Source organism: Calypte anna, chromosome 1, assembly GCF_003957555.1.
Source record: "Calypte anna isolate BGI_N300 chromosome 1, bCalAnn1_v1.p, whole genome shotgun sequence".
Taxonomy (NCBI): Eukaryota; Metazoa; Chordata; class Aves; order Apodiformes; family Trochilidae; genus Calypte; species Calypte anna.
The window spans coordinates 70,421,637-70,433,019 of NC_044244.1; the positions used below are offsets into that span (position 1 = coordinate 70,421,637).

The following is an 11,383-nucleotide window of genomic DNA, read 5'->3' on the forward strand; positions in this document are numbered from 1 at the left end:
ATGTACCTATCATCATGGTTTTGTGGTTTTCTTTTCTCCACAAATCTTAAGCCTTATTTTCATTGTACTTCTTGTCTCTTGAACTGTAATCTTTTCACAGGGATTTCCAGAAGTGGAATGCAAGGGGAACTTTGCCTCTAATTGTTATTTTAAATACTGCCCATATTTCTTAATTTTTCTCTTCACTGAATTCTAGGCTTTTGGGGAGCATCCGATACCAATAAAATGCTGCTTTCCAGGAAAACAAACAAACAAAAAAATTTGGACCTGAATCTTGTAATTCCTTGATTTCCTTGGGAAAAAAAAGAAAAAAAAAAAAAAAAAAAAAAAAAAAAAAAAGGAAAAGAAAAAAGGAAAAAAAAGAAAAAAAAAAGGGGGGGGGGGGAAGGCAAAGAGTAAGTTTTAAAGTTTTATTTCACTTTCCGTTTTACATTTTTCAGTTCTTATTTTTCCTCCTGACAGAATCCCCTGATTTTTCCTCAGACAGATTTATTTGCCTTCCTTTCTTTCTATAATGAGAATTCCTAGAAAGTCTTCAATTTTGTTTTAAGCCCTGTATGGTATAGCTTCACTTCTTTGGAAAATTCCTGCTTTCCATCTCCTTTCTCCTTTGCATTACTATTGTCTATACAATCTAGTTCTATAACTGCTGTCTTTCATTTAAGATTTGTAAACTCCCTGTCTGCAGTAAACACCTCATTTTTAAGCTCTCTCTTTGTGACTTTACTTATATCTTACTAAGGGGTTTCTGATGGTCTTTTTCTATTTTCTCTTCTTTTTTCTTCTTTTTCTTTTCCCTTCCCTTGCCTCCCGCTCATTCCCTTCTCTTTCGTTTCCTTTTATTTTCTGTTCTTTTCTGTTCCTTTTTCTTTTCTTCTTTTTTCTCCTTTCATTTCCTTTCCTTTCTCCTTGTCTTGCCCTTTTCCTTTTCCTTTTCCTTTTCCTTTTCCTTTTCCTTTTCCTTTTCCTTTTCCTTTTCCTTTTCCTTTTCCATTTCCTTTTCCTTTTCCTTTTCCTTTTCCTTTTCCTTTCCTTATGCCATCTGAATTAGAAGGGTTTTATATAGCAGCTCAGTTAAAAAATACCCTCGATCTTACGATATCCTATTAGTTCCTAGATCAAATATGAAAGTACTTATTTAGCCTTTTAGTCTTTTCAATTTCTTGGCATTTTCCTGCTAAGTAGAATTCCTAGAAGAAAACAGTAAATTTTATGTCTTCCCTTAGAAATGTGTAGAAATTCTATAAATTTATAGAATATATTTACAGTACAAATTACTTATTATCAGCAGCAAACTCCTGAACCAAATTTACCTTATAAATCAGAAATGCTGCCATAATTTTAGAAATAAAGCTGTGTCTTCTGTAATCCACATCCACATAAATGTTGGTGGACAAGTATTTTGTCCATTAAAAGACAGTGACATAATTTCATACTAATAATATTTTTGTGCTGAGGAAACTAAGGCCTAAAATGGATGAGAAAGGGTTCTACAGTTCTTAATTACAATTTACTAGATACTTGCTAGAAAAACATGAATATTGTTTTGAATATCCTTTCAACATATTCTTTTCCATGCAGATACCTCTATATCTTACAAAATACAAAATATGCCTCAGAAAAAAAAGAACTATCAATCAGACATGCATTAATACATAGTATTTACATAGTTAAAGAAAAGAGCTAGAAACCAATTAAACCTGTGTTATAGGCAGAAAGCATGCAAAATAGACTAAGTCTTGAAAACTTTAGACATGCAAGACTGGAAGGTATCTAGGCAAAAAGCCACCCAGAGACACTGGATAGTTTAGCACACTAGGGAATCTATATTCATTCTCTAAGAATCTGAGGTTCTTTAATGACTTCCAAATGAGAACTCGCTTATGTCCTGGGATTATGTTGCAGGAAGATAAAGTTCATTATCTTAATATTGTTTAATATCCAGATTTTTCATCTGACATTGATGTTTTCTTTTTAATAATCAGTGATAAAAATTACTGTATTAGAAATTAATAAATCAATATAATAATCTTCATGATATTTTAAACAGTTTTAGTATACTGAACTTTACTCTGCCCTATATGTGAAAACATGTGACAGGCTTAGATAGGGTGCAGGCTTAGATAGTAAAACCTATTTTTCTATGTATGCTAAATCTGTGGTAGCAGTAGGTTATATTTTATCCACGTGAGAGAAGATATTTGACTGCATTTTGAAGACTTTTGGCTTTTTTTTCCAGTTCTGTCACTAGCCTGTTGATTGATACTATGATTGTCATTTTGGATCCATGTACATAAATTTTCCCATCTGCAGAAATAATACCAGTGATATAGATCATCCTTGCATAACATTTATATACGTGCTGATGAAAGAATGATAGCATAGGAAAGGGAAGGGGCCTTCTCTTCATTTGTGAACCAGCTAAAGTATATGGAAGCTGACATGTCAACAAAGGAGTAATGTTAAAGACAGATATACAGAGGTACAGCCATGCAAATGACAAGCTAGTTCAAGTACGGTAACAAAATCAAGGGATATGTCAAGTGGTGTAATCATTAATTCATAAAATAAAGATAACTGGTGACACTATAGGTCTAACTGATTCTTGCAGTGTTTTCTAAACTCAGTAGCTGATTTTCTTCTCTTTACAAGATGTATTGACAAACAATAGGAATATAGTGTTACCTCAAGAAATGATATTAAAAATTCAACAAACAGTTTATAATTATGAAAATAGGAAAATGAGGTATTACCTTGATTTATTTCTAATAAAGATATAAATCCTGTGTTTGGAAGTGAAGTAAAACAACATAGATGTCACTGTTTATGTGCAGAGTTATTTAACTTAACATTATCTGCTTGAGAAGGATTCTCTCAAAAATGAACATAAAATCATGAAGGTAAAAGTAAATTTCTGGGGTGAAATCCTTGTTTAATCAAAGCCAGATTTCAGTATGATACATGGTCTTGCTCATCAGTGTAATACCATTGATTTCCATGCCTCAGTGTTTTCGAAATTTGTCTAATGTGATTAAGAAGAAGAAAAGCTGGACTAGGAAAGTACTTGTTTAGAATTTTGCATACTTGTACATGAAAATTTGACAAATTCTGCAGGATAAGAACTTTTTTCTATTTGTTAAACAGATAAAAGATACTGCTTTTCTAACCCTTTGAAATTATTCTAGAGATTCATATATACTTTTCTATGTACATATGTACATACCTAATCTGTTTGAACAGACTACAGAATGCTAATTTATAAAATACTGCTTAATTCACTTTGAGGTTATGTATTTTTAAAATTACATAAATGCAGGTTTTAAACGGCATTTAGAACTTTCATTAAATTTAGCAGGCTAGGGAGGAAAACAATCCATTTTCTCACGTAATTTTACCATCTGCGTTTTGAATTATGAAAATAGTTCAAGAACTATGCATAACAGATACACAGAGGAATTTCCTAAATTTAATGTGCTTAACTTTACAGTTTGATAGTATTTTAATAAAGCTTGGGTGTTCTTGGGGATAGTTGTTTGGCTTTTCTAAAAGAGAAAACAAGTAAAAAAAAAAAAAGAAAAAACCATTCTGAGACACTGATTTACATGTAACTTAGGTGCCCACTTGGAATCAGAGAATCATTACACTCACCACAAGGATTTATTTCACATGATATGAGTAAATAATAACAATTACAGATTTCCTTTGCTGTGGGATATTTCTGAAGTAGCTTGAAAAATATTTCTCAAGTCATTGCACAGAAAGACCCTGTAAATAAATGCTGGGATGCTACAGAGTTTTTGTATTGCATGGCAAAGATGTGTCCGTAGATTTTTTCCACAAGATGTTTCTTTCTTTGTTTATTTTTCCTTCTGTTCTGTCTCTTTTTCAATTCTGACTTTTCCACACTTGTGTTCCCCAATCCTTTATTTTAATATGAACAATTCTTGTTTCTGCTCCTCCAACTTCTTGTTCCAACATAAGTTTCTTCTCCCATCTATTAATAGGTTTCCTTTCCAGTCACCATTGAGTATTGTGTTTAGTTCCACGCATCCTTGTCTGATTGCCCTTTTCCTCTCTCTCTGTTTCCCTGTTGTATCCAGATATTCCTTGCCAGTATTTCTCAGATTCATCATCTCCTAGTTTAAATCTCCTCAAAAATTGGCCTTATTTAGCATACTGTTTAGGCAGATCTTGAGTCCAGACTCTTAATATATTTATTCTCTGTATCCTGTCTTGTCATCATCTGTATTTTCACTTATTTTAATTATGTAAAATCTGAGGGCCCATCTAGTGCTCTTAATCTGTGTTTTTTATTTATTCAGTTCCCCCTTTCCAATTCACAATTGCTTCTTCCCCACGTTTTCTGTCTGCTGTGTCAGACTATTTGTCAAGTCACTCCAGTCTCTTCTGTCAGCTATGTGAGGGTATTGCTTCCCAAGTTAGCCTTAGTTTCTCTCTAACCTTAGCTCCAAAATAGTCTAATTTTCTCTCAAGTTTTAATTCAAAGCCTCTGCCTCTTCTCTCAGTTTTCTTTCTGTGGGAACATTGGTTCTTATCCTCTCCATCACTCCTGTAGGTAGGCTTCATCTGCCACAGAAGGAATGAAACAAGCAATTTCTTAAGTTCCCTGACCTAGCATGATCTTCAACATTATTTTTAGGAACAGTCTTGCTGAGTTCCATGTAGCACCATGGCAAAGCATGTTTCCATGCTGACTGATATTTTAAGCAATATAGCAAGAGAAAATCAAGAAAGTCTCCTCTAATCACATAAGAACTTCAATTTGTATATACTTGATGTAAATTTGGAAAGATCCTATAAGCAAGGCTGTGTTATTTGGTGGACCTCAAGTCCCTTTGCCGAGGGCAGTATAACTATTTCACATATTTTCTTAGAAGTTACTGACCTTTCAAAAAACTTAAGCCGAAGGCAGATACTGAGTATGTAAAATATTGAATTTTAATAACCAGTGGTGCTAAAAGTCCTGTTTGTAGTTCGGGAAATCTTATATTTTACAGGAACAGATTTGGAGCATTATGTTTACTATGCTGTTTATTTCAAACACTTATCTATCTGAATTCTTTCATGTGGCTGAGACATTTCAGAGCTCAGTGTATTCAAGTATGTAATTGACAGCATAATCTCGTTAGAACAGCATCACTGTTTGATAAACAAAGATAACACTGTTTCTATAACATTTTAAGATTAGCCTCTAGTCCTACCAACTAGAAGTCAAGAGGATTTACAGACAAAATTAATCATTTGCTTACAGAAAAAAAAAATTAATCATGAGTATGCTTTATCTTCAAATCTCTATATGAAAAGGAGATATACCTTCAGACATTGTGTAGGATTTTGAATAAGTCTTCCCAATACGGTAAATGTACTTTTGTTTTTATGTAAACAATTCAATGTAAAAAAAAAATATTTTCTATCCCATTTCAGTATTGCCATAAGTTTCAGTATTAAAAAGTAGCTTGTATGGGACTGTAGCATTTACCTTTTTCACAGACCTGCTGAACCTATCTTCTTTTCAGAGCTTAAGTTCACGTAAACGCTTTGCTGCTAAGGATTCGTTCTGGTCACTTTCATTAAAATGTTGAAGTTTTTTCTCTCTGACTTCTTATGCTGTATCTGCTCTTAAGTAATACAATATGGTAGGGACTTTGACATAAATTATACCTCCAGACACACAATGTTAGGTGGATCGATAAATGCCCTATGACGTCTACTATACATCATAAAATTTCTATCATAACCTGTTTAACAAAGCTTTTCTTCTTGGACACCAAGAATTTGATTCAAAGCATTTTACATATTGCATTACTTATCAAAACAGAGGATATGTAAACCTTGACATTTGTTAAAAGGCCCAGGCTTTAACCAAAAAAGACCAGAACAAATCAATAGCAGAAAACAGATTAAACAACAGAAAAGTGACTGCTTAGAAATAGAAGCATGTTAACTTAACCCAAAACAAGCTTTCATCACATACTCAAAAGAAATGGTTATTTGATATGTACAGGCTCTTGAAAAGCTCTCAGACTACACTGGATCTTCATATAGTCAAATATTACAATTAAATGGATGTACAGTAAATAACTGTTACAGCCTGTTTTCCAAAGCATAGTTTTGGATAGGAGAAATTAAATTGCTTTTCTTGGCTAAGATTTTATTCCCACGTGTGGGTAGTATTATAACTATCTCTCATGTTAAATTATACTTAGTACACGTGCTAGGTTCTGTTTAATTCTAGTACCAGTAATGGTAGAAAATATTATTGTCATTATTATGGTTGTCAAAAATATCAATACTTTACAGAGTAAAACCAGTATAAAAACAGTGTAAAAAACCAGAGTTAAAGCAGTGTAATAATTCTAATTTATATTTAGTAAAGATACTTCTGTATGGATATGAAGCAATTTGTTGTTGCCTTTAGGTAAGGCCCTCTACAAATACACTCATGGAACATAACATGAAGAGAAAGTGTTAAGTTGATGCTTACAGTTATTCATGAATCACAGCTACACATGTGCATACCATGTGTATTTGAACAATATGCCTTACAGATTTTTTTATATTTATAGCAAAATATTACTTTAAATGTCACCTTTTATTTTACCAGTAAAAACATTCTGATAATAGCACTTTTTTTCACTCCTAAATGCTAATACGCAAGCCACTGACTTGCAAGACAGTTTAGGGAGAAATTGAGATACTGCAAATCCAAGCTTGGTATAAAACTGTTTACATCATTGGTAACGCTGTAAGAGAAAGCTGTAAGCTCTCTAAAAAAAAGCCTACTGAGAGATAAAGGGAGACTTTCAAATAAAGTACACCCTGAAGTATAGTTAAAGGATCTCATGGAGATTTTTAATATTTTCACAATAACTGAATATCTGACCTTGAAACGCTTCAGGTGTATCCTTGGCAGAGCATTTAAAATAAAAAGAATATGTTTTAATTTGCTCTTAATCATTCTTTGGTGAAACTTTCATTTATTTTTCTGTACATTGAAGTAAATATCCTCTTCACTTTCTATTATTTTTCTCCTTCTCTTAAAATAAAAAAAATTCATAAACCAATGAAATTACACAATAAAATAACAATTGAAATTGACAACAAAATCACTGAGTTTTAGTCTTAATTGTAGTACTTTTAGTCTTAACGTAATACTCTTACGTCTGCAAGATTCTACCTAGATACTTCATACAAAGTACAAAGCTGCTCTTACTTCACCTCAGAACTCCTCATACCTTGATTTACATTGAAATAGAAAATGGCATGAAATAAAAAGAAGCATAGTAATTTTTGGTCGTATGTATGATAAATCAGTTAAGTCCACCTATATTTTCACTTTTCTTTCTGTCCGTTCTTGCATTAAACTCTAGGCAAAAGAACCGCAATAGTAATATATCTCATATTTTACTAATACCTTCATTGTAAATGAGGTGTTTCTTTCCTTATGAAACAGTTTGCAATCATAATCAACATTTAAGCCACTAGCAATCTGTGGGCCTAATGGCTGAGAATTAGATATAATATGAATGGAAGTAAGCAAACTTCAATACATTTATACTCTGGTCCGATTCCTATCTGTGTCTGAGACTGCTTCTTAAGGATTGGACATCTGTGCCAGTTCTATCATTAATCACTCCAGTTAGTCCAATAGCTGGAAAAGCCATAATACCCATCTCTTAGTAGTATTAGTAGATATCAAGAGTGCTTTATCAGAAGAGGAAACCTAATTACGCTGATTTCAAAGATGGGAAGGTGGGAGTGATTTGCAGTACTTTACAAAAAAACCTATCTTGTCCATATTTAATTCAAAATTGGCTGATTGTTCCCTACAGTGGCTTTATTTCATTTGCCTCAAAGTGCTGAGAGCTGTGTGAAGAATGGAAATAAAGAATACAGTCATCTGTGCTTTGATTCAGTTTGCCTCAGTCACTACTGAATAGTAGTTTAAAGCTGACCCTAGGAGCACTTCAGACTAGATAGAGATGTGACTGTCAGACTTTGGGACAGACTTGGATTTGTTAAACATCCATGGAAGGGAGCAGAGAGTTTACATCTTTAGAGTACCTAGGATTTTGGGAAAATGCCTTCAGGCTGAGGAAGTAACCCTGCTCAGTTACTGAGGGTTTACAAATCCTGAGCAATGATTCTCGCAGACATCTAAAACATTGTTTTGTCAGGCAGCTTATATGCACTCAAGATTAATAAGTTTTTACATTTTACTCACAAAATATTTCACTATGCTAAGCATATGCATAAGTCAGTTATAATTAAAAACAAAGAAAGGAAATTTGTGGGCTTTTGACTCTGAAGTTTAGACAAGCACAATTCATGCTATGACCAATATGGCTGTTATTCTGCCAAAATAAAAGAGAATATCAATAATTCATGAAGACTTCTGATGAGTTTCTGGTGGCAAATTAAAACAAGTCTTTGGAGGTTTTTTAATGGAATAATAATGTACCTTTCATAGTAGTGGAAGGACAATATAACATTTCCGATGAATTACATATAATTATAAATAGAAAGCCAGGAACCTGCATTTGTAGATTTCTGAAGTTCATTGTGAAAATATTATTTAGCATTACAGACAGGCTCATAAACAAACGAGGCTCTCAGTTCAGAAATAATGCGGATTTGATTCTTAGGATGTGGCTGACTTCCTCTCTTACTGTGTTGCCTCTATCACTTTTTAAATAATTCTCACATTTAATGTTCGTGGTTTTGTTCTGCCATTAGTGTTTATTTTGTTTTTAAAATAACAATAAAAAACAATAATTGCTTGATCAAAATATAGAATAAATAACTGGTGTTTCTAGTTTACCTAAACCATTGTTACAGCCTTGAAGAAGAGTACATAGGAAACAGTCTCAAGCTTAAGTTGGCCCCAAATTTCTTTTCAAGTTGAAACATGCAATAGCCATTTCCTTTTTTTTTTTTTTTTTTTTTTAACAAAGAACACAGTCTTAGTTCTTTTTGTTCTTTAAAACTTTTCAACTTCAGAAAACACCTATTTAAATTTCAGAAGGGATGTAAATTTTAAAATATGTGTTCTGTGTTAGATATATTTTGAAGTTTCACTAATTATCTAATTAACACTTAATTTACTAATTTAAGGGTTTCAGCCTTCAGTGAATACATTATGGTTCCCAGTCAAAAGAATTCATGGAAAGATTACAGCTTGATTAAATAACGTTATTCTTTCCTTTCTAAACAAGAGATATCTGCTACCATTTGAGGTGTAACATGAAAGGATACAAAGACAAGGAAACTGAGAATCCTGTAAAAACAAGACTTTAGTATTTTAAACCTTTATCATGTAGACCTAGATTAAGTTACATATTTTAAGGAAAAAAATAGAATTATTCCAGCTACAGAGATACAAGCAAAGGAATGGAGATCATGTTAAAAATACTTCAAAGCTCTTGATTGCAAAAAGAGAGAATTATTTACTGTGCTATATTTGCAATAATTTAAAACTTTTTAAAAGAAGGAACTGCAGTCTGGGAAACACTCACTCCTGACATTTAGGTCTCAAAGATTACAGAAGAGCATCCCTGGGAAAGCAAGGAGGTTCTTACTGTTTGAAATTTATAGCCATGTTAAAATTATTAGTAGGCAGAATTATAATCAGTCATATGATTTAAGCTTCTTTTTTTTTTTTTAATTTTGGGGTACTATGCATTGTTATAAAGCTAATTTTCCTGCTTAAAAGTACTGAAAAGTTAAAATATCAAAAATCCTTTAAAGATATGTAGTTAGTAATCTTTTTCTTTCGTAAATGCCAAAAAGAGTTCATAAAGGAGTTTCATCTGATGAGCTGAATAGCATGCTATTTTTATATTTTTAAAATATACTGTATCTTAATAATTGTATATTAAAAAATATTGATAATATATAATAATGTGATAACACAGAATGTAATATAATACAATTTAATATATAACATATATTCCTATATTTACTATATATAAGCTGCTTTACTCTGATCATCATATCATTCTCTTGCAAAGCTTGAATTGTCTTGCTTTCTTCCTTACAGATGTCTAAGAAAGATATTTCCACCTGTACAATGTTGGTTTGAAAAAATAAAGATAATGCTTTTGGTTAGGTCTGCTGTTTGTTTTATTTAAATAATTGTTGCAAGTATTTTGTACAAAAATACTATCCAAGTTACTCAAGCATCTGTGTGCATGCCAATGAAAGTGATTATTTCATGTATTTCTGTGTGCTTAAATTTGCTGTGGCACCATTTAGCATCAAAGTTTAAGTATTCTGGGGATTTGAAAAAAATAAATCTTTCTTTTATTTATACTAATACAGTAGGACAGTGACTTGTTAATTAGATATCTATTCTGAATGAGTTCTCCATGGAAAACATTACTAGCTTCTATGTTAAAAGCATTGCATGGCTTTATATGTGTTTAAAATAAGGCTCAAAAGGGAAAGATAGTGGGACTTTTAGAAAAAGAAGTATTTTTTGTAATAATTTTTTGTCTATTTCAATAAGGATTTTGTTTTTTAAAAAGTACTACCATGTAAAAATACTTGTATTACTTTTAAAACAGTGAGCCATTAATAATTACAATAATCATAAAATTTTCGTGCTGTCAAATTATGTATATCTTAAAAGTAATATGATACAGATAAATTTAATGAGTTAGGATTTTTTTTCTCATTAATTTTACATGTCTGTTTATTGTTTAGAAAAGAATATATCTGCTCCAGAAAAATCGTGGTTTGGTCCCTCTCATAGAGAACGGATATCATTTCGAGACCATCCAGTGCAGCTCAGCGGAGGATGGGGAGCAGGCAAAAAAAGGCAAACACTTAAAAATATTACCTGAATATTGGAGATAATTGGACTAGTTGATTTAATCAAATATAGAGAGGATATGGTGAGCTGTTTCTTTTTAAGCCTATGAATATGAATTTTTTATTCTTATTTGTTGACAATATAAACAGTTTCAGTTAACTACATTTGACTTATTCTATCATACATGGTTACAGTAGTTTGGATTTATAATTTTTTTCATTAAAATATTTTATACCTGTCAGTAAATTTTCATAGTTTGTGTTTTCAAATGCTTATACATTCCTGTGGTATAGAATGCAGAACTGAATAATTCTGTAAGGATTATTTTACAGTGAACAAGTTTAGGCTTGCTTATAAGAACTGTCTGAGACTTGCCAATGTAATAATGGTTCATGCTCATGTGATGTATGTCACAAATCAAAACACAGAATTATAATTTTCTCACAAATAAAATACATGCTTGCAAACTGAATTGTGAGCTATAACAGCCAACAATGTTATTCTTAGGGAAGTCTGTGTAGAATAGAAGCAACACAAGTTCACAAATGA

At 31.9% G+C, this 11,383-nt stretch overlaps 1 protein-coding gene across 1 annotated transcript in view; it reads left to right on the forward strand.

Moving 5' to 3' along the window:
• Window positions 1–10,865, forward strand: part of LRRIQ1 (leucine rich repeats and IQ motif containing 1) — a 106,769-nt gene extending 95,904 nt beyond the window's left edge. The window contains exon 27 of the mRNA XM_030465526.1: window positions 10,726–10,865. Coding sequence (XP_030321386.1) covers window positions 10,726–10,865 — 140 coding nt within the window. The remainder of the gene's footprint in view (window positions 1–10,725) is intronic.
• The last annotated feature ends 518 nt before the right edge of the window (window positions 10,866–11,383 follow it).